Genomic DNA, 16,044 nt, shown 5'->3' on the forward strand with positions numbered 1-16,044 from the left:
CTGAAGTTGGCGAACCCAAAGTAGGCTAGTATCACATATATTTTGCTGTAGTGTATGTCACTCAGTGACAGTCTCATAAAGACTACATATTGGAAGGTACCCATAAAGAAGCTTTGATATCAAGGCTGCTGTTGTTGGGGTTTTTTATTTAGCTCTTAGTCTTCCCTGTGGCTTCTTTGTGAGCACAAAAGAAATAAGAGCCTATGGAGATTGGTGTGCCTTCTTTTTAAGGTCTTAGATTATTTTAGTTACAGCCTCAAATAACAAGTAAGTGTGCCCTTTATTCACTGGCATATCAAATCACTAAGAGTCAACAAACGTATTGTGGCATAAGCTTTTGTGCACCTGACAAAGAGGGGTTTGACTCACGAAGGCTCATGTCATCATACAGTTGTTCCACTATATGAAAACTCAGTTTTCATATCCTGACAACTGCTTTGTTTGTGGAAAAACCTTCTTGGAAAGAGCTAATTTAGAGTGGAGATTGAAAATGAGTGTTTTCAACTTTTCTTGCCCGGTGTTACTGTTGCAAGGTACAAACCCCTCCCTGCAAATTGCTGTCCCTACCAAGAGGTTCCAGGTTCTCACACACATTCAGATACATACAGTGGTACCTCTGGTTACGTACTTAATTCGTTCTGGAGGTCCGTTCTTAACCTGAAGCTGTTCTTAACCTGAAACACCACTTTAGCCAATGGGGCCTTCCGCTGCTGCTGCACCTCCGCAGCGCGATTTCTGTTATCATCCTGAAGCAAAGTTCTTAACCCGAGGTACTATTTCTGGATTAGCGGAGTCTGCAACCTGAAGCATATGTAACCTGAAGCATCTATAACCTGATATACCACTGTATGTTAGATACAGTGACTCAAGAAGTGACTCAAGGGAAAGATCTGTAGCAGAAATACTGTGGGTGGGGAAAGGGAAGCATACCCTCCTGCTACCACTTATTTGTCTAAATCACCCCACTAAAATTTATTTTCTGAAAGGAGGGTGGCTGTTTGGATTTTGAGTGTAACATCCAGCTCAGGCTTTATCTGAACTCTACCTGTGAGGGCAGGGCCAGTGTCAGAAATAGACAGTGTTGGCCACTACAGTGGCCTACATCACAGCAGATGGGCAGGGATCACAGCAAGATAGGACCTTATACCACGGTCACACACACACACCATATATTTAAAGCACTGTTAAACTACTCTAACGGTCATGGCTTTTTGCAAAGAATCCTGGGAAGTGTAGTTTGTTAAGGGTGCCAAAAGTTGTCAGGAGACCACTTGCAGGGCTCCTGCACCCTTAACAAACTACACTTCCCAGGATTCTTTGGGAGAATGTGTGTCAGTTAAAGTCACATAAGGTTGCTTTAAAGTGATGGTGTGCTCTTGGTATGTCAGCTTCCTATGTTGCAGCGTATGGTGTGGCCATGACCCAAGGCAATTTTTTTGCTCCCTCCAAAAGAGTATTGTCGACACTGATTGGCAATGGCTCTCCACAGTTTCAGACAGGGCACATTCCCAGTGAAATCTGAAACTGCCAGAGATTGGACCTGAAATCTTCTGCATGCAAAGCACATGCAATACCAGTGAGCCCTTGAGCCCCTTGACTTTCTCCTCCTTCCTATCGTTGCTTGTTCACCTGTCCTCTTTGAGCATGCCAGCAAGGGCAAGACATAAGAGAAAGAGCCTCATCTTCCACTTGACTTGAACTCTGTCAGTTATATGGATTGGGCAAAGTGCATGTAGTGCACTGGCAGCAGGTGGGCCCATTCAGAGGAGGCACCTAGCCTACCCCCCTTCCCCCCGAATGACTACACACTTGCACATATGTAACAGATCCAGGGGATCATTTATCAAGCACAACTTCAAAGACCTCGGCTCTAATCTTGACTGACCATTGAACAATCAATCTTAAGGGTTATATGTGGACTGCCCATCTTCCTCAGAGACCTATATCCAGGTGTGTTAATTATTTTGTTGCTGAGTAGGCTAGCTGTGCTTCTCCCCATTCTACTCCACCTGAGAAAAGAGAGGAGTAGGGATTATTTTAGAGTCAAGAAATTGGCTATTAAGAGTCAGGTAGGGGTTACTGAACTGGAATAACAATCAGAGTGTTAGTGGCAGATAATAGGCTCTCAGGAAGGACAGCTTTCTTACACATTCTGGAAAATGTGTTTGTACCCATCCCAGAAACTCATCCCCCTATCATCATTACATGTATCCGGGAGAAGAGTCAATTCCACCATTACTCTTCTTCCCCCACATTATAAAGCAGGTGAAAATTGTGGAAGTCAAAGGAATTTGTAACATCCAGCTATTCTGATACTGGTCCAATATTAAGGATTTGCGAACCAGCTTTTTGGAGCTAAAGTTACAATTCCAATGCCTTCTTCCATTCTTATTCTTATTTACCCACTTTGTTACCCACAAAGTTAAGATGGATGTACATAGGAGCAGAAGAAGCTGACTTATACTGAATTAGATCATTGGTCCAGATAGTCTATAATGACTGGCTGAGATTCTTTCAGGATTCCAGACAGTATCTCCTCCCTGAAGATGCTGAGAACTTACCGTAATCTGGGACCCCATGCATGCAAAACAGATGCTCTACCACATGACAGGTCCTAAATGAAAATGCACTCTGCATTCACATAGATTTCCTTCTTCAAATTTCCCTCTGTTTGCCTAAGAATTTAATTTTCTGAAACAAAGTTTCCTTGTGGGTTTATTTTAGTGATTTTGGAACAAATGTCTATGTGCTAAAAAATGCAAAATCAGCACAGAGTATTGCCAGAGCATCTCTCATCATCTCAGAACAATAACGAACCACATCTGCTTCTAGCAATAATTTCTCCCATTCTGTCTGAGCAAAGCAGCACCCAGGTATAATATATGTGTGTGAGAGAGAAGGACAGGCAGGCAGACAAAGATGGATGTGCATTGTGATCAGAGAGTGGATTCACAGAGAACAGATATTTGGAGCCACCAAGTAGATGCAAGAACTACAGCTGCCTTAAAAACTGGAGAGGCTCAGCTGCTACTTGTTTTTTCTCTATAAAAGTTCACATTTCCCCACTATCCCAGGAAATTTATTTACAACAAGGAAAATTTCCCTCACCTTGATAATCCATATTTAAATTATATGTAATGAGCAATACCTCTTATGTTCACTTCTGGTTATTATGCTCATAGTTGCCTTACCTTTCAAAAGAGTGCACTGCTGACTTTAGACCAAAGTCTTCTTCCTGATTTTTTTGTTTTCTGAAGGCAGCTAATGGGCACCTTGTATGCTGACTTAATTGTAGGTACAGCTCCACATCTCCCCCTAAAGGGCCCTTTCCCCTTTTACTAAATCTTGGTTGGATGCTTTTACAGGACTGGTATAGTGCAATCAAGTTGCTTCCTCTAATTTTAAGAAAAGCAGTTATTTTAACATTCAAAATGTGTCCCTTCTTACACCGACATTTTATCAGATTTCTTTTGTGCTGCTATGTATTTGCCTTCACTGATTTAGAGCTGTTTCAGCTTTGTCTCTTGCCAATTGAAATTCAAGCTCTTAACACCAAGTTGTGATTACATGGTATTGCTTCTGTTTATTGACTGTGTGAGCATGAGTTTAATTAGGTTCTTGGTGCAAATGCAGGTAGAAAAATACACCTTTCAAATCCCACTGTTTTTCAGTCATCATGAAATTCTTTTGCTGCACCTGACATGATAAAAAAAGGGCTGCGGCCCTCCCAGATGGTCATAAAACCAGATTAGATTTCTGTGTCGATCGCATTTGCTGAGGTAATCAGCAAACAGCATCATCTCAAAAATAGTACTGCCATCATAGTTAAAAACCTGACAAAGAAGCAGCAGGCATCATTGAGAACATTTCAGACATGAGGCTGAGAGGCAACTCCACCATGACATTTTACAGGCCCCAATTATCAGTTCCCACTGAGGAATACCAGAAAGATCTACACAATCTGATGAAGGAATTTCCTACCAACATGCAAATCAAAAGCCATACATCTCAGGAGCCTCAACTAGATATTTTCTATTTGCTACCCAAACTACAGAAACCACACCACTTTAGATGCCCCATAAGTTTAAGTTTCTGGTACCATCACAGATGGGGGGTTTGGATATATGAACTCTGTTTGCAGGCCATATGCCACCAGTAGTCGTGCTTGGTTCTGAATACAACCAACTTTCTGAGGAAATGACAATCCGGTGACAAGCTTCCAGAACACACTACCCTAGACTACACCAATATCTCCACAAGGATAGGATATAAGCCATCAGTAATATAATCCTAGATGGAGTTCTGGCCACCAAACTTTGCCACTTGAAACTCACATTCATTTCAGATTTAGGGAGAACATTTATCTTCAGATCAATGGCTCTGCCATGGGCACTCTTGGATGGACCCAAAGTATGCCAGCATCTCATGGCTGATTTAGAATACCCCATTCTCATCACCTGTCTCCTAAAGCCTCTCCTCTCCTTGAAACACACTATACCTATGTCTATATCTATCTATCTATCTATCTATCTATCTATCTATCTATCTATCTATCTATATCTATCATCTATCTATCTATCATCTATCTATCTATCTATCTATTTATCTATCTATCTATCTATCTATCTATCTATCTATCTAATCTATCATCTATCATCTATCTATCTATATCTATCATCTATCATCTATCATCTATCTATCTATCATCTATCTATCTATCTATCTATCTATCATCTATCTACCATATATCTATATCTATATCATCTATATCATCTATATCTATCTATCTCTATCTATCTCTATCTATCTCTATCTCTATCTATCTCTATCCATCTATATCTATCTATCTATCATCTATCTATCTATTTATCATCTATCATCTATCCTGCCCATCTGGCTGGGTTTCCCCAGCCACTCTAGGCAGCTAATATCATATATAAAAACACCACACAACAAAACACCAAACATTTTTAAAAAACAAAATATCATTTACAACCAACAAACAAATAAATCAATCAATAGGAATCAACAGCAACAACAAACAGTTTACAGTTATGCCCAAATTAAAATAACCACCAATGCCAACTAGACATTTAACCAACATCAAGCCAACAAAAACAAAATTGGAACCATTTAAAACATTTTAAAACATTTTAGCCAGTTGTCAGTTGCCACATTTATGACATCTTTATCATCTGGACTTATCAATAGAAGACAGTTTGAGCAGTTCTACCCAGATTTCAATAACCTTCAACCTGACATCAACTTGAGCCTTGACCTATTCAGACAGCAGGTTCACTTTCTTGAAACTACTGTAAAATTATACAATGGACATACAGTATAAGCATCACTATACATAGGAAACCAAATGTCTGCTACACCTCCTTACATGATTCCAAAGTGCATCCAGAACATGTACTACAAAAACTATAATCTACACCCAATCTCTATTATATAATTGCATCAGCTCAGATTCATGACACTCACAAGATAGAAAAAAGTTACATCAGGCATTCATCCAACCACAGCACCTCCCTCATCCATTGATGTGGGAGATCAACCAAGCCAGATTGGTACTACTACAGGACAAACCTTGAAGAGAAAATGACAGAAATCCACTTGTCATTTTTTTTATAGTTCCCAGCTGAAACCACTCAAACATAATCAGTGATCTATAGGCTACTGTCAGTCAATAGACACCTCAATTTCACAGGCCTTGGGTGGTAGGTCTGTACTTACAGAAAGCCCCAGACAACTACCCCAAAACAACCACTCATCAGCAACTGCAGGCCACATAACAGAGATCTGGGGCCAGACCCTGCAGTAAACCCAGAGGCCAAATCTGTCCCTCTTTCTACTCTGGCAACACTATTACACTATCTAATTGCGGATTGTGCCAGTCACACAATCAGTTGTTCATTCACCTGCTCATCTTCCAGAGTGATATATGTTATCTCCCAGCAGTGTCTTTCAGCATTCTGCATAGGACAAATAGCCCAGTCTCTACACAAAAGAACCAATTAATGTGTTCCAGGAAAGCTTATGAAATAATAAATATACTGTAATAAATATAGTGCCACAACACCCTTTCTTGTATCTGCTGCAACATGCTACCATGGCTACCACTCTGTAAACCTCGTAACTTCAGACTGCACATGGACACAGTATATTTTAAAATATGTATTTTAATATAAAAATAACCTTATAAATATTCCCAGTTATAAACACACAAACCCAAAGAAAACTAGAACATCCTCAGGAGTTAGTCAAGCCTTCTCCTTCATGTTCTCCTTTTGTACATAGAGGGAAGTTTGGGGTTTTATATGACGGACCACTAAGAAATAGACCCTCTTACATGCACAATGAACCAGCATGTTCCATACCTTTTCGTCTCTCACTTTGCTCTGCACAAAGTGATCTTGACTTTATCAACATAGTTTGTTCTGAAAAGAAAAGAACACCCAATGCTTTGTTGGTGTCATTCCAAAGTCTTCCTTCATAGCCTTTCTCTCAGGACTGTGGCCCACAGACAGGTCACAGAGTACATCAGTCCTCAAGTATTCATGTAATCAGTGCCGGATTTACGTTTAAGCTAAGCAAGCTATAGCTTAGGGCCCCACTCTCTTGGAGCCCCCCCAAAAATTTAAAGGAAAAAAACCTGAATGTTCATTTCTAAAATATAAGATTAAAAACAAATAAAACCTACAAACAGCAACAGTGTTTTCTGTTCGGAGGTCCCTATGATGTAAGTAATGGGCCCCGCCTGCCAGCCTGCTCCCTAAAATATCACTGGTTTGCTCATTTCTATATATAGGGTATCTACATTCTGTATGGACTGGTTGCATACTTCTTAATTGTACTTCAGTTCAACAATTACTTTGATAAAATACATATTTTGTTATGTGCTTTAGATACCTATTAGGTCCATAAATTACCATATAGTATATATTCAACACAAAAAACAGTGACAATTTGTTGTTGACAAAGGACAGCTGGATATATAAAGGGCCCCATTACCTTCAGTAGCTTAGGGCCTCATCAAACCTAAACCTGGCCCTGCATGTAATGCATTTTTTTCATGGCTCTGCCCTATATGACAGTGTTCAGGAACATCTCTGCAGTCAGAGCTAGTATGAAACAGGAGCCTAGCACTCTGAGATGGGCTGCAAACAGCAAATCCCACTTTGGGTAGCTTCTCTGAAACAGGTGATTGTGTTGGTTGTGATCAACAGGGATGTCTTTACCATGGGTGTAGTGGCATGGCAAACCAGGGTGCCAAGCAGTGTAGGCCGACAGGCGGAGAGTCCGGGGAGGGGACAGTGGGGATGTAAGTGAGGCGGAGTGGGGACTTGGTGCCTGCCGCCTCCAGCGCCCGTCGGAGGTGGGAAGGCTCCGGATGCTTTCCCACAAGTCCGGAGCTCTCTCCGCTGGCTCCGCAACACACCAGCTCCTCGGCTGTGTGGTGTGTGCTTGTATCCCAAGCTCTGTGCATAATAAGCCGCTCCCCCCCATCCACTCTACCTCAAAAGATCTCTGCGCTTGAGGCTACACACTGCCTCCTGCAGCGCCCCTCCCTCCTTCCCCTCATTCTGCACTGCCTTGCACAGAGCTGCCCCTACCACCTCTGCACTCCTTCATATGAACCGTGTTTCCTTCCCCTGCCCGATCCCCTCCCAGTCACACACTCTCTCCCCCCTTCCTCCCCAAGCAAGGATGGCGAGACTGTGGCTGAGTGTGCACGCTTCTCTGTTGCAGCGATGCAGACGGCCCAGCCTGCTTCGCCTGTCTCTGCCTGGATGGGACCCCCACCTGCCTCCTCATCGTGCCTGGCTGCCCAGCCCCACACCATGATCCCACAGCGGGAACTGATGTCTGGCCTCGTGCGAGCAGTATGGGGCAGCAGCGCAAGGGCAGGCAGAGCAGCCTTTCCTAAAAAAAGGTCAACAATTTGGGGATCCCCCCCCCCCCCGCTTAAAAAAGATTGACAACTCTGGGAAACGGGGGAGGGGCGGGCGCTGGAGGGATCTTTGCACCACAGCACCAGATATGCTTAAGACGGCCCTGGTGATCAACAAAGCATCTGCTGTAACACTGGGCTACAAACTTCAATGTCCACATGTGTAGAAGCTTCTCACTTTCTTCTCTGAAGGGAAATGCTTATTTGTCTGCATTGTAGGCCTTCTATATTACAGTGGTACCTCTAGATGCGAACGGGATCCGTTCCGGAGCCCTGTTCACATCTAGAAGCAAACGTAACCAGTGACAACACGTCTGTGCACGTGCGCATCGCTTTTCACTGCTTCTGCGCATGCGTGTGACATCATTTTTAGCGTCTGCGCATGCGCAAGCAGCGAAACCTGGAAGTAACGTGCTCCATTACTTCTGGGTTGCCACGGAGCACAACTCGAACACGTTCATCCCGAAGCACATTCAACCCGAGGTATGACTGTATATGCTAAAACAATCTCCTGAACATGAAAGAAAATGAGGAAATCCCTGGGCTTATAGACCCCTGTGCATGCATCTGAACTCCTGCATAACTGGCTGATTGCTATGTAGCATCCAGGACTGATTTATTCCCAGTGTCAGAAACATGACGCATCTCCTCAGTTCTGAGATTGGATTGAAAAAGAGAACTCAAAACAGAAAGAGAAATTGCCCCTTTGTTTCCATGCCTTTTGATCAAAGTAGACATGATATATTCATTCGCTTAATTTTTAGCTCACCTTTCAGTTCAAAGAACATCTCCAGCGTAGTTCCTAGAAAATAAAATTAGGCTTTCTAAACCATTCAATTATTAAAACAGCTAAAATATCCAATTACCATATGCAATTCAAATCACCAATCAGCCACAGCAAAAATAAACAGGAGCACAAAGATATTCATTATCAACTAACTCAAGACTTTAAGAACCAGAAATCTCCCCACCCTGGTACAGCTTCTTAATGCAGAGATGAGTTACATTGGTAGATTTCCTTAGGCAGGGAGTTCCATGGGGAAGAGACAAATACTGAAAAGACACTGATTCTTTTAAGTGCCTTATGGGCACAAAAATCTGTAGAGCCCAAAGTAGGGCCAAATCTAATGACCTAATCATACAAGGAAGTTCATATAGGAACATACATTCCCTTAACAGCGAAAGCCTATGCATGCTTATTCAGGAGCATGTCCAATATTATCCAATGGAACGTGGTCGCATATATGTGGGCACAGAATGTCAGCCTGGCAGAGCAATGCCAGACTTGGGCTGTGTGGCTTGGACAGAGGTGCTGTCAGGGCCATCTTACCCATAGATGCTAGGGGTGTGGGGCACCCAGGTGCCGGGCTCTCAGGGGCACCAGGCCGTGAATCCAGGGCCTGAGAGTTGAGTCTGGGGAAGAGCCCACCCATCTGTCGGTCGGAGTGCTGTGGTGGGCTCTTCTGCTGCGGGCAGCTCTGCACTGAGGGTTTGGGGCTGACCGAGCAAGCAAGACACTGAGGCAGCTGGCCTACTCCGCCCTCCTGCATGCCTGGGACTGGGCAACCTGGGGGGGGGGCAGATCTTTGCACCCTGGTGCCACATATGCTTAAGAGAGCCCTGGGTGTTGTCCCCTCCACCAGCTAAACCAGCCTCCTGCTAGCCACTACCAACAGAGTGACACAAGCCTCGGTACAGCATTCCCCTACAAACAGGTATACGGCAGTGCCATCAGTAGGATTCCTACTCCAGAAAACAGCAGGTGGTCTTGAAACCAGGCCTTCTGGAGGCAGGGTGAGGCTGAGCTGGCCTGGGATCCATTGGATCCCAAGCTGAGCACACCGATGTCAAGTGATGGCAGCGAGGCCAATTGCTGTGCCAGCTTGCAAACAATCGTTCCCTCATGAGTTGTGAAGGTGCAAATGGAGTGGCAAAGCCTCACCCACTGGGGACAGAAGGTTTGGATTGTGCTATAAGAAATTTTGGGCTGCTGTGATGTTGTGCATCCTTCACTTTGTATGTGAGCACTCAGCTTTTCCTCAGAAGTCCTGAGTGACAACCTGGACTTTTACAAAGGATTATTTGATCTAGGCAAGTTTTCCAGATGTACTCAGATTTCCCCTACAACTCTGAAGGCAACCAACGTTAAAAGTGAGCAAACTGCTATACTCAGGTTTCTAATTAGAGCCCACATACTGAATTTCCCACTGCTTGCTTGGAAAGCTGATCTTACTTTGAACTATGTAATATCCACACAGATCAGCTGAATGTTACCTGACTTTACTCCATCCTTGAGCAGAAAGGTGGCAAACCCTACTGAGAAATTTGGGCTTATTTACATTAAAAAGAGAGGACTTCTTTTTAAAAGTCCAGCACGTGTGTTGCCTGAAGAGAGCCATCCAAAACCACCTCAGATTTTGCTTCAGGCAAAATCCAGTGGCAGTTCCATTTCCAAGATCCACCAGTTTCTGAGGCTATGTAAACTAAAGAAACCATTCTTGCTTTTAGATTTAATTTTCAAAATAGGGGTGGAGATCATTAATGGCACTAGACAGTTAGTGCCGTAACCACTGCAGGGTTCCTATTTGCATTTGAATTTCTAAACATTTGCAAGAAAAGTAGCAGTAAGAGGCTTTTGAAGCAGCACAATCTTTTCCCACCACAAGAAAAAAATATCTCTTTTCTCTGACAGGTATTCCTTACCACTGTGTTCAGATTAACTCTTGCCTTGTGGTGCTTTCCTCAACTCACCAGGCCACTGAGGAGCCTTCTCTGTTTCTTCTCGTGGCATTTTAAAATTATGTATGCAGATGAAACACCTATGAATATGCGCACACTCTCTCACACAAGTTTCTTGTGTTGTTGTTTTATTTCCCAGGCACATATCAGTTCAGCTCCCTGGAGTCTGCAGCACTTGGAACTTCGCTTGGCAGAATAAAAGCCAATGACCCCGATATGGGTGAAAACGCTGAGATTGAGTACAGCATAGCTCCCGGCGATGGATCGGACATCTTTGATATCATCACTGACAAGGACACACAGGAAGGGATTATAACTGTCAAAAAGGTTTATTTTTCCTCCTTCTCTTTTATTGGACTTAGCACTCCAGGTCTTAGGGTGTGTGTTTTCTCCCAGACAGGAGGGAGGAGAAGGTTCCCTGTGAGGTCAGCTGCAGAGAAGCTAGCATATTATGTCTGTTCTTCTTCTTTTCATTGCCAGGTAACCGTTAAACTTCAGAACTTGTGGTATGGTTTTTTGTTTGTTTTGTTTTGAGTATGTCAGTTCACCTATAGAGATATCCTTGGGAGCTCAGGCCTGTCAGATGCATTCAGACATCCCTGCATGACAACTTCTGAAGGATGGATATGTCAGGGTAAGGGATGGTGGTTAGCTTCACAAAGCAGCCCACCAGGTAAACTCTTGCCGTTTGGTTTGCAGTGAATGGAGACAGCCAAGCTATGAAATCTGGTCCTGAAGATAGAGGTCTGAAGAATTCCAGCCTCTAATGAGCACATTCCATGGGCAGCCTTTGGTCTACTAATGAGACCTTCCCTGCTGCCTGGACTCTGTCAAACAGCTATATATATACATAAAATGTGAACACACATAAATTTAATGTGGCCTTATGGCTACTGCTTTTCCTTTAAAGAAGATGGGCACAAATTGAAATCGTGTCAGCAATATTTGGGTTCTAAGGCTTCCTCTCACCTTATTAATAAATATTTTGATGGGATCTTAACCGTCTCAAGCTTTTGGGGGGATGTCTCATCCCTGTGTCCTTCCTGCATGCCTGTTGGCTGTCTTCTCCACTCAAATAGAGAAGGAAACACCTGCAGGTCAAGAAATTCTGTGGGCAAATTCCTGTAAGGAACTGCTGGCCCAGGGCATCTGGTTTCAGGTCTCTCTTGATCTCCCATTGGCTAGCATACAGATGATTTCTACTCACATATTATCTTAAAAGAGTGAGAGAAAATAATAATAATTTGTGTGCCAGAGCAAATCTATACCCTGTCTCTCCATAGTGCAAGGAGGTTGCGGGATAGACATATTATTTATCTTCAACAGTGTGGTATGTGCCTCTAAACTACAGTATGTGTTATAGCTCACAGCTAGGCAGGAGTTAAATTGCATGCACATTAGTATATTTGGACAGCTTTCTGCTGTAGTGGGGACCACATGCCCTACAAACAATGGGATATATGTGTCCAATCAAGTTATCCCATTAGCACAAGGAATCCCACATGTGCAACAAGACTTCCTCTCTCTCCTCTCCCTGTACACACCTGCGCCCCCCTCCAAGACTGTTCTAGGATTTCCACACACCCAACCCTCCAGAGCTGATTGGGTGGGTGGAGAAAAGAGGGAGGTGAATTCCTGTCACATAGGCAGAAGTCCTTAACACTAGCAGGAAAGCTTCATCAAATTCAACCCTATGAGATTACAAGAGAGTAGTAACCCCAAAACACAGGTTACCCATAGACTACTATAACTCTTCACTTGGTTCATATATTGAGCTAGAACAGCACTGCAGTACCTTGGTGGATCAATTCTCTCCACTATACAGATGGACCCTGCTTGAACTGTGCCCTTCACACAAGCCAAATCCATCAAAATGGAAAGCCTAGAGGAGATCATGTGAGATGGAGCATGGTCTGCCTAATCCAAGTCCTCACAGGGCAGGCCGAGTTCATATTGGAGGCTGTGTGGAGAGTAGCTTGCACTGCTCCTTCACCTCTGACAATTCACCATCATCTCCCAAGAAATGTAAGAGCCATAGTAACAGTCACCCAATTAAATTCACAAGTTTAAGTGACAGCAAAGCAGGAACAGTTTTACTAAAATTCCAGTTGCCTTTCTGGGTTTGGGTTTACTTTGTCAGTACAACATCACATAGTTTTACACTGTAATTCCAAGGGCCAAACTAAATGTTAATGAATGTGCCATTCAAAACTCCATATTCTCTTTGTAATATTATTATGGGGGATTGTCAGTGGCATTTTCTGGGTTAAGTGGGTGAATAGGAGGAGATCTGGGCAAAGCTAAACATCCTCTTTTCTTTCCTGATCCTCCCCTGATGAACGTTTTTTCTCTCTTTGCTGAGTTCAGCTTTAGTTAAAAATGAGCATCCTGAAGGTGCCAAGATTTATCCTAAATGAGAACAATTTCTGGCTCATATATATATATATTCCACTGATTGTTACAGGACTATGTTTAGAATGGGTGTAATTTTGAGTCAACAGCAATTAGTCATTGATTTTGTGGATTGCAGCTAATGGTGCATGGAACATGCAGTGTGTTTTGGCAGATCTCAGAGAGATGAAACAGTGATTTGTATTGATGGATATATAAGAACCAACACACCCACCCCAAACAAAACTTTTAAAAAATGCCACAGTAGGCAAAATTAAGTTGACGAGGAGCCTTTATCAGAGCCATTATTATTTCAGAGATCATTATTGCAGCAATTAAGGCTCCAGTCCCTAAGCCCATTCACTTGGGTAAGTAAGTTTCATTGATTTCAATGGAATGTACTCTGAAATAAATACTGGAATTTTGTATGAGTCTGGTGCATAGGTTTTGAAGATTGGTATAACAAATACATAATGATACTTTGCTCTCACAAATTCACGCTGAATGGATGAATCAAAATTGTGAGTGTACTTCCCCAAGATGACATTGAAAACTTGGTTCACGCATTGTCTAACATGTTCGGGTTATAAGAAAAGTCTGAAAATGGGATATTATTCACCTCTCTGCTTCAAAAGCTGGGACAAGAAATAGCAGCCAGCAACTGCAACACAGGCCAAGAGGAGATGGAAAGTTGCTTGGTGAGAGTTCCCTTTCACAAAATTTAAACTATGGAAGTATCTTCACAGTGGTAAATGGTATATCTGTTATTGTGGAAAGCAGGAACTAAAACTAAATGAGTCAAACATACTAGTACAGTAGTACCTTGGTTGTCGAACTTACTCCATTCTGGGAGTCCATTCGACTCCCAGAACCATTTGAAAACCAAGGCGCTCTTTCCTATTGGCTGCAGAAGCTTCCTGCATTCAGTGGGAAGCCATGGAAGCTGTGTCAGACGTTCGACTTCCAAAAAATGTTCACAAACCAGAACACTCACTTCCAGGTTTGCGATGATTGGGAGCCGATTTGTTTGGGAGCCAAGCCATTTGACAACCAAAGTACCACTGTACCTGGAAATGGGATGTCTCACGTAGGTCTTACAAGACTGAGGAAGGAGAATTTGCAGTGGGAGAACATACCTAGTGTTGCATTATGACTGAGCAGACCCAAGTTCAACTCCCTACACAGTTAAGAAGCTCACTGGGTGACCTTAGGCCAATCCAAATCTGTCAACCTAACTAGCCTCAAAAATTCATTGTGAGGATATAATTAGAGGAGGCAGGAGTAGGTGCACCATTTTGAAAAGTGGGACATTGTATTAGTAGCTAGCTCTATGCCTTCTCCCCACTGCCTTTAAAAATTATCTAAGCACATTAACTCCTGCCAACCTAGCAGTTTGAAAGCACATCAAAGTGCAAGTAGATAAATAGGTACCTCTCCGGCGGGAAGGTAAATGGCGCTTCTGTGCACTGCTCTGGTTCCCCAGAAGCAGCTTAGTCATGAGGCCACATGACCCGGATGCTGTACGCCGGCTCCCTCGGCCAATAAAGCGAGATGAGTGCCGCAACCCCAGAGTCGGTCACAACTGGACCTAATGGTCAGGGTTCCGTTTACCTTTACCTAAGCACATTAAAGTAATAACAAAAATTTACTAAGAGTAAAATGTGGCAAGATATTGCCTCGTTTATCGTCTTTCCCCCACAAAACACTGTCAGAAATTGAGAAAAGACCACCGAGAACATATTACCATGTCGTCGTCGTCCCATCATTTTGTTGTGATGGAATAGAACAGTTGGGAAGCTGTCTTGGTGGATGATAGATAAGAACACGGTAATCTGCCTTATAGCAAGTCAGGCCATTGAGCCCATGTAGATCTCTATTATCTGCCCTGATTGGCAGCCACTCTTCACATTTCCAGTCTTAACTGGAGATGCAAGGACTGGAACCTGGGACCTTTTGCATGCAAAATAGGTGCTCTATCACTTAGTAGTATGACTGGGCACAGGACAGATAGAAATTTTGGAGTTAGCAAAAAGATTTATAAAAAGTGGTTTACAACAGTACTAGTTCTACTTCGTTATCCTTCTGAAATGTAGTTGTTTTTCTATGTGACATTCTTTTCCATTTCTTCTCCCCCACCCCACCTTGGACTGCAAGCAATTAGATTTCGAAAAGAAGAATCTATATGTCCTAAAAGTGGAGGCAACCAACGTTCATCCTGACCCGCGATTTTTCTACCTGGGACCATTTAAGGACTCAGCCTTGGTCAAAATTTATGTGGAAGATATTGACGAACCGCCAGTGTTTAGCATACCTTCTAATTTACTAGAAGTAGATGAAGATGCCAGGGAAGGTAGTATCATTGGGCAAGTGGTAGCTCAGGACCCGGATGCAGCAAGGAACATAATAAAGTAAGTCAACTTCCACAAACAGTGCAAATAGGCATCAAGTGAGCAATGTCCTTGCATTTCTCTAACGAAAGAAAAAGAAAAAAGGGAGGCATAAAACCTTAAATCTTGCTTAACAGCTATTGTTGAAATCTTGTGATTTGAAGATATTCTTGAAGTGCTTACTAATATCAATAAGGATAGGTCCACATTACTATAATTATTGCTATTAATGTCATCATCATTTTATTATTATGTGTTACACTAAGGAGGTCAGAATGGATTATGTATGATTCTTGAGTGCTACTTTGAGTATTATTTGGAAAAGTGACATAAGTAAATTGAATGAAGGTAGCTCAAATTAGTCTCTTATCAAGGCAACTTAAAAGGCCAAAATCTTCAGTAGTAAAACTGCAACTTGTGATTTCCTAACCATTTTTCTAGACCAGTCCAAATATCACTTCTTTTTGAATAGTTATGTTTACTTCAGTGGAAATTCACATAGCTGTTTTGTTGTTACAGAGTTGTGAATTTCATTATTTGATGCATAACTCAGTAAGAATCTTGGTTCTT

General features: G+C 42.6%; 1 protein-coding gene and 1 long non-coding RNA gene across 2 annotated transcripts in view; one reads left to right on the forward strand and one right to left on the reverse strand.

The window, feature by feature from the left end:
* Positions 1-16,044, forward strand: part of CDH9 (cadherin 9) — an 84,525-nt gene that overhangs the window by 49,087 nt on the left and 19,394 nt on the right. The window contains exons 5-6 of the mRNA XM_083747252.1: positions 10,836-11,023; positions 15,242-15,495. Coding sequence (XP_083603378.1) covers positions 10,836-11,023; positions 15,242-15,495 — 442 coding nt within the window. The remainder of the gene's footprint in view (positions 1-10,835; positions 11,024-15,241; positions 15,496-16,044) is intronic.
* Positions 1,821-8,761, reverse strand: LOC310848507. Its single transcript, XR_014566469.1, has 2 exons — positions 8,727-8,761; positions 1,821-2,009 (listed from the first exon to the last, which is right to left on the reverse strand). It is a non-coding gene; the product is annotated as an uncharacterized lncRNA (long non-coding RNA).

This window comes from Podarcis gaigeae (assembly GCF_964106915.1).
Source record: "Podarcis gaigeae genome assembly, chromosome: 7".
In the NCBI taxonomy this organism is placed as follows: domain Eukaryota; kingdom Metazoa; phylum Chordata; class Lepidosauria; order Squamata; family Lacertidae; genus Podarcis; species Podarcis gaigeae.